At 38.8% G+C, this 20,917-nt stretch overlaps 1 protein-coding gene across 1 annotated transcript in view; it reads left to right on the forward strand.

Annotated features, from left to right (window-relative positions):
- The window catches only part of ARHGAP42 (Rho GTPase activating protein 42), a 303,541-nt gene extending 292,667 nt beyond the window's left edge, over nucleotides 1–10,874 (forward strand). The window contains exons 23-24 of the mRNA XM_019037646.4: nucleotides 6,647–6,726; nucleotides 7,820–10,874. Coding sequence (XP_018893191.1) covers nucleotides 6,647–6,726; nucleotides 7,820–7,908 — 169 coding nt within the window. The 3' untranslated portion in view covers nucleotides 7,909–10,874. The remainder of the gene's footprint in view (nucleotides 1–6,646; nucleotides 6,727–7,819) is intronic.
- Nucleotides 10,875–20,917: the final 10,043 nt, after the last annotated feature.

Raw genomic sequence — 20,917 nt, forward strand, 5'->3', positions numbered from 1 at the left:
CCCGGCCAACTCATACTTCTTTAATATGTTTTTACATTCTGAATACTCTAAATCAACTTTTAATGGGCATCAGCATAAACTTAGAGCCCACTCAGCTCTACCTTCAGAGTTACAGTCTGTCAGTTCACAACACTTGTGATTTGTGTCACAACTTTTCACTGAGGCACAGGGGAACATGAATGAACTTTAGGTCAGACAGACCCTAGTTCAAATTTTTAGGTCACCACTTTCTAGTTTGTGTAACCTCAGCGTTACCAATTTTGGGGAATCTGTTTTCTTTATCCATACAATGAAGATCATAATTCTCAGCTTGCCACATTGTTGGGAATGTACACAATACTGTGTCTGAACATGACAGGCGCTCTGTAGATGGTTTCTACATTAATAACTATTATTATAATTATTGTTGAAACTGCTTGCCTAAGACACTCAAGCCTCTGATTAATATATTAGTGGTATTTAAACACTAACTCTTAACAGTTACCTGATATTCTTTTGTACTCTTAAATAAAACTGAATGACTCATAGAAGTTGAGGGAATTTCCCTGACCTTCTACAATGCCTGTCTCATTTTTGTTTTTTTCCTAAGGAGCTCAAGGTTACCCTTGAATTAGACCTTGAAAGAGATAGAACCAGTAGAGGCAGTAGGAAGACGAGCCGTATTTTGGAAAGAGACCAGTTGGGAGATTTTAGTGGATGGCTTTGAGCCACAGAAAAGTAACCCCCCCGGCATTGCTGCAGGCACTGCAGGTCATTGAACACAGAGGTGATCTAATCTATGATGCACCAGAACAGATCATTTTCCAGCAGGTTGTGAAGGGGAGAGAACAGTCAACCATTTAGGATGGAACTGGTGAGATTTAAAAGGCCTTAATCAGGAGAGTAGCAAAGGGATGAAAAGCTATAAGGAGATTTTTATGAATAGGATCAGGATTGGGCAGCTGTTTTGATACTGGGAATCAGAGACAGGAAAAGAAGTTTCCAAGTCTGAGACAGTGTCAGAAAGAATGGTGGTTTAGCTTCTGATCTTAGCTTGTGCATATGTAGGCGGAAGGGAAAATTTTGGCCATAGGGTTTGAGGAGGCTGTGAGGGCCAATGAGAGGCAGTTAGAAAGGTGCAGCTGGAACCAGGAGAGAGCATGGAGTTTGATGCCATTTAAGAAACTTCTACATAGCAATTACTCTGTATAGGTGAAGGTGAAGGTACCTAGCAAGGAGGCTGACTAAATGAAAAAGAACAAATGGCCAAGCATTGGTCTTTGGGGAATGGTTTTATTTAACGTTCAGACAAAGAAGAATGGACAGGATGAGAAGGCATGACCAACAGTGGTAGAAGCTGCAAAAAATGGTTTAGGAGATCAGGAGAGGACACTGGTTTTAACTCCTAAGACATCATTGGAGATCTGTAAGAAAGCAAGTTCACTGGAATGGGAGGGGCCATGCTGCAAGACTTGTTAAAATGAAGATTCCAGGGTTTTGCCATAGACCTTATAAACCACAATGTCCAAGACTGAGGCCTTGGGAAGCTGCATTTTTGTCACCCTCCCCAAGTGATTCTTATGTACATGAAAGTTTGAGAACCTTTGGAATAGAGAAAAATGTCATAGTGCCCGGCACAGCCCTAAGCAGACATTGGGTATTTACAATTGTTTTCCTTAACCTATAAAATCCCTTTAAAAGCCAAATGTAGCTAGGCTGTGTCTTACCATTATAAAGGCATGTGGAAAATAGTATCCTTAAAACCTTCACCTGGGTCTCAGTTATACTCAGAGCAGAGATCCACTTTAAAGTAGTATAAACAGACAAGCTATACAAATATGTTTTGAAGGTTGAATTGAGAATTAAGAGCATAAATTGAGAATTGAGTGTCTGGTTCATTGTAAACAATCAAATGTTTCTATTATCAAATTTTAAAAGACAAATATTTTGCTTAGAATTACAAAGGACAAAAAGCTCAGCAAAGCTACCTTGCCCAGTGAGTTTGAGTTTTTAAAAGGCTATAAATCACTGGTTTAGAACACAGTTACATATGTAAGACACACATAAGATGCAGAAATCACCATAACACACATAAGCAAAAAAAATTTGTGATGTTTAAAATAATAATTTAATGATTTTCCTTTAGAAAATGTGAAAATTAATGAAGAAGTAAGTTAAAACCACTTATAATTTCATCACCTGAAGAAAACTGTTAAAATTTGGTGCACAGCCTTCTAATCTCATCCATGGCAGTGGTTCTCAAACTTCTTGATCTCACAACACCTTTATAAACTTAAAAGATCTTTAAGGATCCCCAAAGGGCTTCTGTTTTTATGGATTATATTTATTGATATTTACTGTATTGGAAATTCAAACAGAACATTTTAAAATATGTATTTATTGAAAATAAGAATAAGCCTATTACATATTAGCACAAATAACATAATGTTAATGAAAAATGATATTTTCCTAAAGAGTTGAACTGTTTTACATTTTTTCAGATATCTTTAATACCCAATATAATACAAAGTAAATGAATTGTCATATACATTCCATTAGCTTCAGAGCAATGATATCTTAGGCTTCTGCCTGCCCCTCTATCTCCCCTCCACAGGTTCCCTTGACCACCTTTTGAAAACTACTCCTCTGTGATAAACACACAGAAAAGGACACATGGTCAGGGATGCGGGGATGGTAGGGGAGTTCACTGTATTGTTGCTATCATAGTGCCCAACACACAATAGATGCTCAATAAAATTGTTGAATGAGTAAATAAAATGCACATTTTTAACCTAAAAATACTTTGTTACTCACTTTTTCACTTCATTTTCAATGGAGTTGCAATATATATGTCTTTGACACAAGCAGCTTTAACTCTACAGGCTCAGGTGGAAGTGTTTAGCATTGAGGCATTCAGTATTACTTAGATATTCAAGCTGGAAACAGCCAGTGTTTGTTGGAAAAAAATCTATGAAAAGAACATGTAATTAATTTTAAGAAATCTGCAACTAGGCTGGGCATGGTGGCACACTCCTGTAATCCTAGCACTTTGGGAGGGCAAGGCGAGTGGACCGCCTGAGCCCAGGAATTTGAAACCCTGTGTCTGCAAAAAATATAAAACATTAATTGGCACGGTGGTGTCCACCTAATAGTCCCAGCTACCTGGGAAGCTAAGATGGGAAGATCACCTGAGCTCAGAAGTCGAGACTGCAGTGAGCCATGATTGCACTATTGCATTCCAGCCTGAGCAACCCAGTGAGACCCTGTCTAAAAAAAAAAAAGCAAAAGAAAGAAAAAAAAATCTCCAGTTAGTGCCAAAGGAACAAATGCAGTGCTTCTTGGTAAACTGTCGTGGGCAATTTAGGGTTCTTGCCAAGAACAAATTTGTAAACTTTTTGTCTTAAGCATTAACATTGTTTCATTACATGAGTTCTTCAATAGCATTATCTATGGTTGCTGCCTAATACTTCATTAGATTGGTGTGCTCTAATTTATTTTTTAAGTTCTCTACTGATGAATACTTAAGATTGTTGTGATTTTTAAAAATTTCCACTTTTATATATAGTATTGCTTTAGTATCTTTCTACCTCCGTGCACTCCTATTCCCTTCAGAAGTGAAACTGTCAATAGCATACAAAATGTGTGTATTTCTCATTGTTAAACAGGCCTCCTGAAGACATTGTATCAATTTTGGTGAATTTTTAAAATTTCTCTTATGTTTAAGATAAGCACTGGCAAATTTTGCACACTGACCCAATCAAACTTTTGTTAAGTTTCCTCATTAAATGCATTAGACGGCATTTAGAATGAGGAATGAGGCTGGTGGGCAGATTATTTTTCCAATGATAAGGGAAGAAATGGCTTTCAGAACTGTGCCATTACCTCACTCTCCCAAGCAGTAAGAGGCAGGATTTTCAAAATCTTTTTCAAAGAGAGATTAGAATCTTCTGAAGAGAGACACAATAGGTGACAGTGTTATTTTCACATCCTCTTCAATACACCAAGACAGTAAAAGAGGAAGCGTTAGCACCTGAGGAAACTTCACTGTTACAGAGTCTACATTAAATCATCAAAGCTCTCTGCAGAGTTAACACCTGCAGTTACAGATCTCGGCAGAAGAAAATTCCGTCTAGTCAGTGCACAGATAATTGAAAAGTCATGACAGGTAGTATTTTGTGCTGTGTGATTTTGACACATTTAACAATATGTATGTCTTTATTTATTTAGTGATATAATTATTCTGTATGCTTTTCCCCTCCCTCAACCAGTCCCATAAAATACTATAAATACAAGTAAGGAGAACATATATGTCTAAAATATTAATTACAAGATTTGGGGTACATTTTAAAGTGTAGTTTTGAAAATTAGGTCATTGTAAAGAATATTGTAATCACTTCTACAACTTCGGAGATTGTTTCCTTATCGATCTCTTTATAATTTATCTTAACGATTCAAAGAAATATGACTTATTGTTTACTGGAGGAAGCTGTTGCTATTAGAAAATGTGATTTTTTGGAAAAATATTTCCTTTTTTTTAGGAAAATGGTTCTGAAGTCCTCAGTAATATCCTGATCAAATCAAATGGTTATAGTTGGCTAGAAGATTTATAGGGAAAAAGCTTATATTCTATTTGAGACTACCATAGTCTGATTCTTAGAAGTCTTCAGAACCTCATAATGTTCTCACTTCCAACCTATATGCAACCAACATACCCACGTGCATGTGTTCATGTGCACACACACAGTTCTTTAAAGTCCTGTCCTTCTCTGAGTGCCTCTACTTCCTCAGTTCTTCCTTAGACCATGTTTCACTGGGACGTTGTGCTGTGTGGGCTGAGGGTCATTCCCAAATCTGCCCCGCTAGCAAGCTTTCTGAAAGTACAGCCTGATGCTCACCTCTGATGAAAAGACTGGAGGCAGGTCCAGAATTTTCCTCTCTACACCTTCCAATCTTCAGATAGTCTTTGGGAACCCCAGTTTAAATGGCTGGACCTCATTCTGGAAGTGTAGGGTTAAGATCCAGGGTTGAGCTCCAACAGGGAAATGAAATTATAATGTAATGCTGCTGCTTTGGGAGAGCTGTGGATGCAAATGCTGCTGATGCTGCTTTGCAGGTATAGCGCTGGGACCCCTGGGGGATAGATAAGGTGCCCTGAATCTTTAAAAGAGACTCATCATGTAGAAAATGAACCCAGAACATCTTTCCTTTTTCTCACTCATCCATTTAGCTAACATTTCCTGAGTTATACTACTAAGCATCAGACATTGTTCGTGGAGATTTTATTGTATCTAGGGGAGAAGATAAAAACATCAGCAATAATAACAAAATACCAGATACTAACACCATGCAGACTTGAAGCAGGAAGATATGATAGTTCCCTGGGCAGCTATTTCAGAGAAGGCCTGACCTTCAGCAAAGTTCTTGAAATTTAAGATGAACCTGAAGTACATGGCCATGTGAAGATCAAGAGGAAAACATCTCAGGACATGGACATAGCTGGCCTGAGGTGGGAGTGAGTTTGGCATGTTTGAAGGAAAGAAAGAGGGCCATTGTGACTGGAGTAGAGTAGGAGAGCAGAGGCAGGGACACAAAGAAGCAGGGGAGACCACCCGGCACCTGACTGCATATAGTTTGTGGGCCAGAGTAGGAAGCCAGTTGAAGGGTTGTTAGGGAAATAATGTGATCTGATGGGCATTTTAAAGCTGCCCTCTGGCTGCTCTGTAGATAATGGATTATAAGGGAATAGAGGTTCTAGGAAGCCAGGAAGCCATTCAGCCAACCAGGTTGGAAATGCTATTGTCTTGGACTCTGGTTGTGGAAGAGATGATAAGTACTTGGAGTTGGGATCAGTTGCAAGTCTTACCAAGGTTATTGAATGTTGCAGATTAAAGGAGACCTGCCTGGTGCCTTGATTAGCAGCCTCAGATGATGCCTTTTTAGTGTTGGCTCAAATATTTTTGGATCATATCGCATATGTAACTCCTAAATTCTGACTTCACTTGAAAAAAAAAAGAGTATCTGGGTATACTGAGCACGAATTTGCATATAGTGACAGAGGTTGGGAGCTGAGTGGTTGGCTTCTCTTGTTAAGGATGGGTGTACTCTGGTTTGCAAAGCCTCCACCTGTCCCCACCATCTTCTTGATGGTGAAGCTATAGTTGGTTGCCATTTATCATCAACTTATCCTATTATTTTTCCTATATCATGCCCAATCAACTTACTTACCATATTCTTTAAGCCTTTCAATTTTTGGATCTCACCTCAGATAGTCTGAACATGAAAGTGGGGAAAAAAAAAAGCTTTGGGGTACCTAGGAACCTTCGTTCCTACATAGCTGTAAAAACAGCCTATTTAGCAACTTATTAAACAGTTAAATAATAGCAGTCTCTAAAACCAACCTATATTGTTATAAGCCAGGGATTACCCTGGAGAGCGTTGCCTAGAAACATAAGAAAGGTTTCTAGTGTGCTAGTAATCCTTGATTTCTTGATCTGGTAATATGATTGTGTTCAGTGGAAAAAGCACTGATGTACACTCATATATGCACTTTATGTACATTATGTTCCAATTACAAGTAAAAATTAATAGCATTCTTGAAGAAGAGTTTTAAATATAGATGTCCTTAGGTTGAGTGTTGAGGTTTTGACAAGTTGTCTTGCTCTTTCAGCCAAGCCAAAGCCATGTACTCCTGTAAAGCAGAGCACAGTCATGAGCTTTCCTTCCCACAAGGAGCGATATTTTCTAATGGTAAGTATGTCAATTCCCTCTGCCTAAGTTTGTCATCATGGGGAGGATGAAGGAATAGTATGGTGGTATGAGTCTAAAGTAGAAGCCAGAAGCCTCAGATTCTATCCCAGGTCCTGCCTCTCATAACGGGCATGCATGAACACATCAAATCCCTCTGGGTGACATGCATCTGTAGTCCCAGCTGCTTAGGAGGGTAAGCCCAGCCCAACCCACTAAATAAATAAATAAATAAATAAATAGGCCAGGCGCGGTGATCCCAGCACTTTGGGAGGCCGAGGCGGGCAGATCACGAGGTCAAGAGATTGAGACCATCTTGGCCAACATGGCGAAACCCCGTCTCTACTAAAAATACAAAAATTACCCGGTCATGGTGGTGTGCACCTGTAGTCCTAGCTACTCGGGAGGCTGAGGCAGGAGAATGGCTTGAACCCAGGAGGCGGAGGTTGCAGTGAGCCGAGATGGCACCACTGCACTCCAGCCTGGCAACACAGCAAGACTCTGTCTATAAATAAATAAAACATTTTAAAATTCCCTCTGGATTCATTCCTCTCCTGCAGGCATTTGTGTGTATGTACCTGTTTGTGCATGTGTGTGAGACAGAGAGAGATTGTTTTATTTGACTATGTGAATGCAAAGGACATTCCAACTTTAGAGGGCTGTGACATTGTTTTGTTTGGACGTTTGAGTTGAGTGTATAGTTGGACCCTCTATATTCCAGGATTTTTGCATGCACAATTTAACCAACCATGGATCAAAAAGGTTGGAAAATAAATAGATAAATAATAATACAAATTTTAAAAATATATAGTATAACAACTATTTACATAGTATTTACATTGTAAAAGGTATTACAAATAATCTAGAAATGATTTAAAGCATACAGGAGGATGTCCCTAGGGTATATGCAAATATTACATCATTTTATATCAGGGACATGAGCATGCACAGTTTCTGGTATCCACAAGGGGTCCTGGAACTAATCCCCCATAGATACTGAGGACTAACAATCCAATGTGGGTGTTTAACCCATCTGTTTATATAATTATTTGACACTAATGTTGACTGAGTGCTATCTATTTATTTATTTTGCCAGTGTACCCATCAGTGGAACCAGGATGGTTAAAGGCAACTTATGAAGGCAAAACAGGACTAGTTCCAGAAAATTATGTTGTCTTCCTCTAATACTATTTAGTGGATGGCAGTATCTTCATGGTATCCATGGTAACGAATAAATGCTATGATTTTATCTGACACAGATACACGGGGATCAGCCCACTAAGTGAAAACAGTCAATTTCTATCAAGTTCTTCACCAGCAGACTATGTAGCTCCTTATTAATGGAAAAAAAGATTTAAATTGTTGGCCATTCTTTTTTGGTTGGTTTCTTATTTTAAAATATCTTACTTGTGAAAAATGTGTTTTTGGATAATATGTAACTCTCCACAATGTCTCTTCCGTAGCAACTGTAGAGTTTCAAATACTGTGTTAAATACTATATCCCAGAAATTTGGAAACCAGAAATCTGCTACATGGATTTTGAGATCTGTCCTTTACTGCCTGGCATTCTCTGAGGATCTCTGAAATTGTTACTTAAAAATGTAATTTAAATTGTTCATTTATTGTTTTTTTTTTTCTTAGAAATATACTGCTTTTATATATGATTGTTTTGCTGGTCCTAAACATTTCAAGGATGTAAGTCTTTGTTTTAATATAACTTTATTTGTTTTCCAAGTAGATGATAATATTCAAAAGCAATAATTATATGATATCTATAAAGGAAGCAAAATTAAGTCATACACTGATTCCACTGTAAACAATCTGTCCAGAATTCCAGACACCTTCCGTGGGTTTAGCACAGGGATCAGCAAACTTATTCTGTAAAGGCCTGATAGCAAATATTTTTGTGGTGGGTTGAATTTGGCTTATGGGTTATAGTTTGCTGACACCTAGTTTAGAGGGTGTGTAAAACTATCTTCATAACTTTGAGATTTTTATAAAATTTTACATTAAAATATACTGATAAATTATATGCACATATTTTCTACCAGTAGCATTATAGTGGCATCATAGAAGAATATTTACCAATAATGGGGAAACTGTAAAACTACAGTATCAAGGCATACAACTGAAATTCCACTTGGAAGATTGTAAAGTGTCAAAGTATTTTAATGATAATTTAATTTGGGCTTTTGAAATGTTCTTCTACAAATGAAAAAGATGTTTAAAAACGTTACAAGGGAAGCTATGCCTTCTGAAGTCTATCCTTAGTTGAAACAGAAAATAAACACAAAGGTACAAGATCCTTAAATTATTTTGAACCACAGAGGTTGAAATTGTTTTGTGATCTTTAGCAGAAATAAAATCTGTACATGATTTTCTTTTATGCCTTTTAGTTTACAGTCTTTATTAGCAATTTCAGTGAATTTGTAGAGCATAGTAATAGGTATTTACTGTCCACTTATATATATCAGCATCTGGTCATGCACGAACCATTAATTCTATATTTCTATTTCAATAATTCTAATATATTATTTCTGTAAATGTAATATCTGTATGTGGCAAAGAGCCTTTCTTCTCAAGATCCTGAAAAGCTGGTTACCTGCCCTTTGAGTGCCACAGTCCTGAACTACTTGTTCTTGATATCTTACATATTACTTCAGAGTTCCCCACTGTGCAGACTCTCAGGTATTAACTGTAAAAAACTCTTTACATGTCATTATTATCTGTAATCTCTATCTCTTCTACTTTAAATTGTTTCTAGAATTAATAGGTTAAATACACATACACACACACAACTATGCCTCAGAAAAGTTAGGCTTTTACAAATAAAAAGAATAAGATTAGAATTAACAAGTAGAGAGAATAACGGTAGGCAGAGTCAGAATCAGGAATAAATATCAGTGAATCAAAAGAATGAAAAATATTATGTAATAAAAATTAGCAATGTAATATAAACATTTGATAAAAGATTATCTTTTTCTTTTATCTCTTACTGTTGACCTCTGTGCACTGTAATAAGGTATGTTGCTGGATCTTCTTGGTCTGGGTCCTTGGTGACCTTAGTAGTAATAACAGCATTGCTGACACCCTAATTGCCCTCTGCTGGAACAGAAGGTAGTTTTCCAGTGTACCAGTCCCTTAGTCTATACAGCACCCTTGGTTTAAGCACACTTGCCATCATCTGGTATCCTGCCAGACTAGAATCTCTTAAAAGCAAATTGGTTTTCTTTCAAAGACCAACTTGACTCCAAAGAGAGATTCAGAATCCTACTTCTCCTGCTGCTGCATAAAGAAATCTCAAACTTCATTTTATTTGAACACAGACCAAAGTGTTCCTGCTTCTGAGTTGTCTGTAAGCTAATTCTGCAGATGTTCCATTCAGATTTAAAGCTTTTTTACTGCATAGGATGTGGATAGGAAGCCTAACTATTGTCTCTGATGGCAAGGCATATGTTGCAGCCACAGTACTGGCTATGGTCCCTTTGCTGAAACAAGCTACAGAAGCACTGATTCAAGTTGTGCTTGTGCTTGAAGTTTTAATCTTCTAGATTTGTGAGGATGGCTCTTTTTCCTTCATAATGGATTACATGTGTAAGCAAGTCATGGCCGTATACTGGAGACGGGCTAAAGCTGCTTTTCCCTTAAAGTAAGTTTCCTACAGATAAGGTATTTATGAGCATTGAGAAAGTCAGGACATGTACTCTAAATCACACAGAATGTTAATTCCACAGGAAGACAATGCCAGACATGGAAAGAGGATCACATTCAACTTTTAATAGTAGTTCAATAACAAAACCTTAGCTTTTCAGGAACAATGTGAAGATACATTAGAATTGCCACATCCATATCTTCAAAACACGCAACCTGTGCACCCTAATAACTGCTTACGGTATAATCAGTATGACGATGAGACTGAGGGGGTCTAAATTTAAGTTCCTTATCTCCTGAGTTATGTGGAAATATCTCTCAGTACAAAACATTTGTGTATTTCACAGATGACTTTTTGTTTTGCCGTAATGCTACCAAGTTTATGGAAACTAGTCAACCGAAGGATTTTTCTGTTGTGTTATGTGTAAATGTCTGAACAGTAAAATCATCTTTGTATTCCTGTAACATTCATGAAGTATGAGAAAGTGGGTTTCTCCTTGTTTGATGTGAGTGGTTTTGCTTGTCGCATGGGTTCCCTGTGCTTTGTAACTTGCGTGAACACAACCAGGTTTCTCAACAATGATTTGTCTGCTGACTCTTTTCAGAGATAGTGGAGGAAAAAAAATGTACCTTAAAACCCCAAATTATCTAGGTTTCCAAGTAGGAAAAGTAAAGATACATATGACTTTTATTATTATTCGATGATAATTAGCTTTATATAATGTGGCATCCTTCATAAAAATTCACTATGTTGTGAGGCAAACAGATTTCTCACTATCATCCGGTGTACCCTGCTCACCTTCTCACTCCTAGCACCGTTCTTCTGGTCTGTGTCGAAAAGGGTATCATTCATGTGGTTTCAGTTTAGAAGAGTCCCTCAGAGCTTTGCCTCAAGCAATTTCAAATTGTAGTAATACCTTAAATTATGTATTCAGGATGCCTTCTTTAGCATTTAGAACCCCAACTAGACTTATACTTTGACTAAAGTCAGAGGCAGACCAATTTAGGGAGCAGATTTTGTTCTTTGCTTTTATGATACATTTGTAATTCACAGCTGTTAGCATGACCTCACATCACTGCGTAGGACCCCGAAATCACATCTCCTGGTCAGGTCACGAAAAAGAACACAGGCTTGACTATTGTCCAGAAGTTACTTTCCCCTTGACTAAAGGTTTCCCCTTAGGGTAGACATTGCTATTTAACTTTGCCTCCTACCCTTTTTTGTTACCTTCCAAAATCAAGACACTTTTAAGAAACAGATAGTTTTCTGAACATTCTGTGTCCTGCCTGTCTCCTGTTGATTCACAGATGTAATATCGAGTATTCATCAACTGGTCTCAATTTCCTGAACACATTCACTGTATCCCTCATTGTCACCATTATCCCCCTGCTTCAAAATGTGCCAGTTCCATTTGGTAATAACGTTGGGAAAACTCAGGTTTATGAATGATGTGGACTTTTAGAGGATCAAATCAATAAATTGGATTTTTTATTTTTTGAGGGCAGCTGCACTCACTGTTTTAAATAAAGAGTCTTACATAAGAATGTTGACAACATTCACAGTAAGCCATTGGCAGAAAATTGATCTGCATGTCCTAGACCAATGATTACAAGGTGTCTGTGGTTTAGGGAGCCCAGCCCGTCATTCCTTTTCCCCTTGGCACTCATGAGAGAGATGCCAAGTTCAGTGTGAATTTTTCTTGGTGCTCTATGGAGAAATGGAGTCTGTGTGCTTACTGAAGAGTCCCAAAAAGCAGAGACCATTTTCATTTATTGCCATCATAAATATTCACCACCATTCAAGATGCCTGTGTACAGGGCTATTTGGGAAACTAAAGTGTTGGAGGAGGCAGGGGCTGAAGGTGTCAAAACCTCCTCAGTAGGATAACCCCTTTCTCCCCTTTGGACCATCTGCCATCTTTCATGAGTGTTTCCCATGGTGTTTTTGCATCCAGAGTTGACAGCAACTCAATTTTGCCTTGAATTTACTCAGTCTTATAAATTAAAAATGTGCATTTTATATAAAGATGCATTTTGTATAAAAATGCACACCTTTAATCTCTATATGGCAGCATATACATATATATATATAAAATGCACACTTTTAATCTCTATATGGCAGCATTTTTGAGGTTTTATATCTGCCCGTGTACCCTTAACTGCCTCCTTTTTGCAGAGAACGATCCCCACAAGAACTGGTCTAAGAACACTGTCTGCACATGATTGATGCTTAAAATCCAAGATACCACCACATATCAAAGGTTGGGATTTTCAGAGTCCTTCTTGATTTCTGAGCTGAAACCTTAACAAATAGGGAATTTGGCAGGGAAGACACCTGGGTTTTTAATTCAGAACCCTATTTATATACTGTTAAAATTTGAGGTACTGTAGTTTATATAAAAGTCGGATGTTTAGATATTATATTTCAGTACTAGGAGCTTCTTTGCAGTCATTAACATGACAAATTAAGTAATAAATATAAAAGTGATTGTCCATAAATTATCATTGAATTTTTTGTTTATTTTGTAGTGTTCTGTATTTATCTGCACTTTGTGTATATATACACACATACATATGCCAACATGTAAATAACCTCATGTTTATTCCTAATCTAAATTGCCACAATATTTTTAATGTATGGTTACACTGTGTTTTAAATTACTTTAAAAATAAACTTTGTAAGCAGATTTTAATTTAGTCTTCGTACTTGAAGACCCACTGTGTTGGAGGTCAATTGTCTTGGCTTCATGTAGAGAAAAAAACAAGGTTTCTGGTACTGTGAGTGATCACTTTGGTATGGCTAAATCATAGCAGAATTTGGTGACCTTCTCCTCACAAATTGGTATTCTGCAAGCTTTGGAAAATGTTAATGTTGATAACCTATTAATAATGCAGGTATCCACCGAGGGGAGAGGGAAATGGGCCATATGCAAAATACTAAATATAACAAGCATACAGGCTTACCTGAAAATATATATGTTTGTAAAAGTTTCCAAGTGTACTATGGAAGAAATATCAGCGTACAAATACCTCCTGTCCATTTTTATTAGTCTTATGACCCTCTTGGTCACGACTTGACTTCTAGGTAAAACTTTGCTTTGCTGCATCAAAAAAAAGATAATTGTGTATTTCTTTTGCATTGCTCCATAGATTATTGGAGTGCAGCAAATCACCTTGCCAAAGCTAAGCCTTACAGGTTGACCATTGGACAACCTGGCTTGCTCACATAGGTTGTAGTTTTCATCGATATCAGAGGAAAAGAGATAAATTCATGACACAACACCTGTTCAGATATAAGGATTAATGTTAACTCCAGTATGGTTAAGCAGGAAAGGACTATTAGGTTAGACATTACGGATTATTCTAGATGAGCTACTGTTTAAGAATGTTGGTTAAGACTGTTGGCCTGGAATCCCCTATAACTGATATTTTAGAATTAAAAATGAATTAACTTCCAGTGGCCAAAGCCAGAATGATTTGAGCAACAAAATAATGCAGTATTGAATGATTGGCTTATAAAACAAAGTATAAAATGAATATCCACGAATCCACATGGATATCAATGACAATAAATTTCACTTATGTAAAAAAATGAGGGAGAAGAGACAAATCTTTAGAAAAATATTCCAAATCATAATTGGAGTTATAGTTACTCTTCCCTCTAGCAGGTAGAATTTAATCCTCTCCTGCTTAAAGGTGAGCTAGACTTAGTAACTCATTTCCAAAATTTAGAGTATAGAAAACCGTCATAACTTTATAGAAAGGAAACCTAGTAGCCACTGTCTTAACCAAGTGGTAAAACTTAATATCAGTGATATCATGTGGTTGACTTACACCCCATAATATGTGATGTGAAGAGCAATTCACCTCTGTGGTATTCTTTCCCCAAACCCATAATTCCAGTGTAACCATTAGAAAAACATCAGACAAGCCCAGACTGAGGACATTCTACAGAAAAGATCTCAGCCCAGTACTCCTCAAGACTGTTGAGCTCATGAAAAATAGGTAAATACTGAGCAAATGTCACAGATCAGAGGAGACTTAGGAGACAGGGCAACTAAATGTAATGTGGAACCCTGGACTGGATCCTGGAACAGAAAGGAGAAAATAATAGCCGGGCGTGGTGCCTCGCGCCTGTAACCCCAGCACTTTGGGAGGCCGAGGCGGGTGGATCACCTGAGGTCAGGAGTTCAAGACCAGCCTGGCCAACGTGGTGAAACCCCGTCTCTACCAAAAATACAAAATTAGCCAGGCGTGGTGGTGCATGCCTGTAACCCAGTTACTCAGGAGGCTGAGGCAGGAGAATCTCTTGAACCATGGAGGCAGAGGTTGCAGTGAGCCGAGATTGTGCCATTGCACTCCAGCCTGGGCAAAACGAGTGAAATTCCATCTCAAAATAAATAAATAAATAAATAAGTAAAAGATAAGCTGGTGGTGTCCAAATAAGATCTAAATTTTAGTTAATAGTTTAAAAAACAAGGTAACAAAAACTACTCAAAAAATAGTACATGAGCTGGGGATACTTATATCATTTTGGGAATTTAAGTGACTTTTTCAAGAATTAAACATTTTCACTTGTTCCCCATTAAATTTTGATCTGTGTGTGCAAGATACATCTCCTATTCATCAGTCAGTCTCAGGCTTTAGAACAGAGTTGGGCATACATAAATACAGTAGAGTAAGCCCCTTTCATTAAATGAACAAATTCATTAGCAAAGGAACAAACATTGTAAACCCTTTAATAATTTAAAGAATACAGTTGTGGGCTTGTGTTTTTATGTCTGTCAATTCTCCCAGAAACAGTGAAATCATTCTTCAACATCCATGAATATATGGATCTACTCTGGAGCCATTTATATGTTAATGGTGTAAACAAACCTTTACACACATGAACAGGTCTTAAGGGCAGAGGTTAAACAGATTTTCTTCTGTCATTACCAGACCTAGCAACACTTGATTGAGCTGTATAATTTGGGGGTGCTGTTGAAGAATTCAGTTTTCTAAACCATTAAAAATATTCCAAATTTGGAAAATTAAGCTATATTAAACTTACAGTTGAAGTTTTTGAGCCAAATAATTTGTGTTGTTAACTTTGAAATTGTGTATAGCCCAAAACTGAGAAGACAAAATTCTTTTCAAGTTTCCAACATGACAGTTCTTGCTATTAGGGGAAAAAGCGGGGGAGCTATAGATAAGAACATGGGTTATAGATAAGAACATTTGAAAGTTTTTCAAATAAGATACCCTGGGGAATGCAAATCCCCAAAATACTGGTTGACATGCTTGCAAATGCTGTTTCTGGGTATTTGGGGTAAATGAGCCAAGCATAGCATTTAGCTAGACTCCATTTGTTGACAGAAATAAGTTATCTGGAATATTCTACCTTTCCAAATGCCAGGAGCCAGTCTGCTGAAAAGGATTCTCTGGATCAGCCTGTGCTAGAGGGAGGAAAACAAAAATACGTATTTCTAACCCTCATAGATTTTTATATTCATCACATCACCTATTTACAGACCTTTTTTTTTTTTTCAAAGAATGGGTGCAATTACCCAATTCAAATAGCTTTCAAAAGTATTTTTGGAGCAACTGGAACAGAATCATTTTCTTCGAATAAATCTTACTTGGAACCAGTTAAAAATATGAGTCAAGCTGCTAGCCTCAGTGCCTACATGTGTGCTGAAGAATAGCCTACACTTCACCCATGCAGGTCCACCGCTGCTTTTTTTTTTTTTTTTTCTGAGACAGTCTTGCTCTGTCACCCAGGCTGGAGTGCAGTGGCACAGTCTCGGCTCACTACAACCTCCCCCTCCTGGCTTCAAGCGATTCTCATGCCTCAGCACCCCCTTACAGGTGTGCACCACCACACCCAGCTAATTTTTGTATTTTTAGTAGAGATGGGGTTTCATCATGTTGGCCAGGCTGGTCTTGAATTCCTGACCTTAAGTGATCCGCCCGCCTCAGCCTCCCAAAGTGCTGGGATTACAGGCGTGGGCCACCGTGCCCGGCCAGGTCCACAGCTTCTGGCATCTCCATGGAAAGCTTAGAGCTTTTCAGAGCAAGGTTACCAAATAATTCAGTCCAAGCCTCTCATTGTGCTAATTAGGAAGCTGAAGACCACATTAACATAGTTTCAGCAGAATGGTGAGCTCTTATCTCCTCTGTAATCTGCTACCAATTTGTGGATGTGTGGGGAGGGCAGCTTCTCATAGGGTTTGATCTTTGAAAAGTTTATCTGGAAAGGATATCCTTCGAGAAAGGATAACTTTCCTGGAGGGTACACACAGAACAGGAAGGCAAAAGGTAAGTAAGACCCAGCTCACCTTGGCTGTTATAATGAAGAACTTTTTTGCGAGGAGGAGATATATAAAAATTTCAGAAAACAGGTATGAAAGGTCTAGCCCGGTGCCTTGCAACTAGTAGGTGTTACTGGATAACAATTATTTTTAAAGACTTAGGGGTTTGCGTGTGCAGCTTTCTGATGCAAATGCTAACAGAACAAGTGAAATTTTTAAGCTGCGTTGAAAGAAATTAAATAATGGCTCCAGTGTATATGATACATAGCCATTAATCAACTGTTTCCCATGCACTGTGTCACAGCAAACTCCAGTCCTCCCAACTACCAGATACCGTCACTGGATGTCTCCTCTGCTCTTTTTATTTTTCCAGGAAAGAAAACTAAGGCTCTGACAGGTGAATTTATCTGGCTTATTCATTATCACATCATTGGTATATGGTAGAGGTTAGACTCAAACCCAGATATTCTGGCTTGAAACCCAGTACTCTTTTCGTTGAACCACCTCTTTACTACACCAAGTGGAGTATGGTAAGCTTTGGCTACCAGACTTGAAAGAGGTATTTGGCAAACTCGACCTTCTCCAGAAGAAAGATGAAGACGGTGAGCGCCTTATCGTGTGAATAAGTGTTAGACCTGAGCGTCATTACTCAACGAGTGACCTTTTGACCTCTTAAAAGCTGTTTAGTTGCAGAATCTCAGACCTTCTGAATCAGAATCTGCATGTTAACAAGCTCCCCAGATGATATGTATAAACGACGAGGTTTGAGAAGCACAGGTTTAGCAGAGCTATGAACGAGTTCTTTGGGGCTACCTGAGGGCAATTTTGAGATGTTTGAGGGCAAGATATGTCTAACTACTCCAAAAGCCAAAGATCACTGGGAGAAGTCACAACAATTGAGATTTAGGTTCAAAAACATAATTATATTGCCAAGTCTTCCACAAACGGAACTCAGGAAACAGCTTTCAATCACAGGCAGTGTTTGAGAGGGTCTAGATGACCGCTTGTCAAAATTTCACAGAGTAGAAAAATTCAGTAGGCATCTGAACGCATGAAAATTATTGTGCAGGACCTATTCAAGTCATTGGAAATCCTGAGAAACTTAGATATATTTCCTCTTTTCAAGAGATCCATGGTTTATTGGGGTAACATGTACAGATCAATAAAATATAATACTATAAAATGCTAAAAAGATTAAGCATTGGGTGTTTAAGAGCCTGAGATAGGGCACTATTCTGAACCTGGGAAATAGCAGAAATGATGGAAAAGATAAGAGGATACAGAGAAAGAAGTGTCGATGATTTTACCTGGGTGGATGGTGTTATCAGCCAACCAAATTTTGGCAGAAGTGAAAGGCCAAAAGGAGTAAGACCCCAAAGCCAAAAGGAGCAATCCCACCCCAAGACAGGTGGGATTCCACATTACACAAGGGAAGAGGCTACTAGAGGGGTTGGGGAGAGGGAGGCGATAGAGTGGGTGAAGGAAGAGTTGGGATGAGCTGCATTTACTCCTTCAACCAACATAGTGCCAAACACTGTTCTGGTTGTTAATAACTTAAAAGAATTAGACATGGTTTTTCTTCCTGAAAAGTTCATAGCTCAATGAGGGAGACAGATATGTATGTTAAAGACCACAGTACGTGTATTTTTGTACCTATTAACCTCTTTTAGGATGACTACAGTTAACAATAACCTCTTTTATTTTTCAAATAGCTAGAAGAGAATCATCCCAGCTAGAAGAGACTCTTCCCAGCATAAAAAATATTAATAAATGTTTCCCCTGATTTGATCATTACACATTATATGAATATGTCAAAATATCACATGTACCCTGAAAATATGTACATCTATGTATCAGTAATTTTTTTAAAACTCACAGTACAAATGAGGTAAGTATGATAGAGGCACAAAGTATAAAAGGGGCACACAGTAACCAAGTTTAGAGAGGAAAGAGAGAGAGGATTAGAGAAGGCTTCACACACAAAAGGAACCATCCTAACTAGACCCTGAAGGACAGAACACCAACAGAAAACGAAGGCAGCAAAGGCCCAGAGACTTCAACAGAGTTTCTGATGGATTAAATTAATTCTGAGTGGCCCGGGGTTTGGCTGCTTGCTCAAGCATGTTGGCCTGTGAGTGTGGCAGGTAGGATGAGGTAAAAACGAGCACACTGGTAGCATAAGGGCCAATCTGAGAAGGCGGGGAGCGTTTAGAGGGGAGAATGATGCCATCAGATTTACCTTTAAGAACACTGGATGGGGGATGGGTGTGAGGGTGAGTGATTTGGGCACTGTAGGAAGGCTGAGGAGGCAATGTTGCACTGACCCAAGAAATGAACAAAGCCAGTACAAGAAAATGACTCATTTCAAAGGTCAAGGTGACATGACATGGCCACTGTTCTGAATGGGTAATTTAGGGGATTCAAATGTGGCTCAGATGTCTGTAAGTGTGCTAAGGAAGGATCAGTAATGCATGCAGTGAAGAAGTTATCACAGCTGAGAAAGGCAGCTGAAGAAAAGGAAGGGGGCACAGTGAGTGGTTAGAATTAGTAAGTTTGGTGATGTGGGCTGACCTGGCCAGAGCTATTCCTCTTTTTAGTAGCTCTGGAGAGCACAGGCAGCAATGCTTAGAGATTAATTGCTTAATTCCTTTCATAAAATCAGGGGTTTTAACTTGGGTTCCAAAGATGGACTTTAGGGAGGTCTGTGAATTCCCTGCATTAAATACTAGGTGCTTTGAGTCTCTATATGCATATTTCTTTCCAGAGAAGGTTCCACAGTTTTGATCAGTTCTCAAAAAGCAACTCCACGTTTGACCCACCTGCTCGCCACACTAAGAAGTACTAAATGGCTGCTGCATACAGAGTGGCTAGAGGCTGTGGCCGGAATGTCTTTCAGAAGCAAGTATCCACTCTGTGGAAAGTGGGAGTGGAGTTTAACTTGGGGACAACTTAATCCTTCCAATATCTGGCTGAGAAAGCAATGAGGCTCAGCGGACTCAGCTTAGAAGTTCAGGCTAGCCTACAGATGGTGCCTATTCTTGTGATGAGGGAATACCCAATGAGACCACAATACTTATCACGCGGAAATTTGTGCTGGGAGAGCCCGTGGGATTGCAGAGCATTTATAGCCTACTTCTCAGACCACTCTCTGGGCCGGGGTTGTGGCCTAGAGGCCGAGCAGATTGTTCTTCTGCTTTGTGAACCCAAGAAATCCATCTGCCAGAAAGGATTTTTTCTGGCTATTGCACATCAAGAGGGCCCCATCATCCTCTCCTCCATCCTGGGCCTTTCAAGGAACTCAGGGGCAGGCCTGTCTTCGCTCTAGCCAAGGAATGTTGGGTAATGCATGACACAAAGCTATGGGATTGTAGAGTAAGTTAAGCTGCCAAGCTTTGCCCAGCCTTTCCTGCTACTCGAGGTAAGTCTTACCTGCTGTATACCCTCCTCCTGGGTAGGTTTCTAAAGTACCTCATTTAAGGATGCAAGCTCTAGAATTAGAGGCTCTGGGTTCATATCCCAGCTCTGCCACTTACTAGCCATGTGACCTTGGGCAAGTTACTTAACCTCTGTGCCTAATTCCCCTTGTGTAAATTGAATATAAAAATGATACCTTCCTCAGAAGGTTATTATGGGAATTCCATGAGATGGTATTTGCCAAGTGTATTAGTTTTCTGTTACTGCTGTAAAAAATCACCACAAACAGTAGCTGCAAACAACACAGGTTTAGTATCTTACAGTTGCGGAGTCCAGAAGCTTGAAATTAGTTTCACGGGACTAAAATCAAGATGCTTATTTCTTTTTGTATTTTACAGACCCCTCCCCTAAAGTCCATCCTCAGAACCCAGGTAAAAAACCCTTGATTCTATGGGAGGAATTAAGCAATGAATCTCTAAGCATCGCTGCTAGTGCTCTGCAGAGCTACCAGAAAGAGGAATGGCTCAGGCCGGGTCAGTCCACATCACCAAGTTTACCAACCGATTCCAGCCACTCACTACACCACTTACTTTCAGCTGCTGCTTTCAGCTTCGATACTTCCCCAGTGCCTGCATTGCTGATCTTTCCTCAGTACCTCACAGATATCTGAGGGCTGTATTCTTTTCAAGATTCTGGAACAGTATCTGTTTCTTTGCCTTTTTCAGCTTCTAGAGGCTGCCCATGTTCTGTGACAACCGCCGCTTCCTCCATCGCCAAGCCAGCAGCATAGCATCTTCAGACCTCTGTCTGATCATGACCCGTGCCTCTGTCACTTT

Source organism: Gorilla gorilla, chromosome 9 (genome assembly GCF_029281585.2).
Source record: "Gorilla gorilla gorilla isolate KB3781 chromosome 9, NHGRI_mGorGor1-v2.1_pri, whole genome shotgun sequence".
Lineage (NCBI taxonomy): Eukaryota > Metazoa > Chordata > Mammalia > Primates > Hominidae > Gorilla > Gorilla gorilla.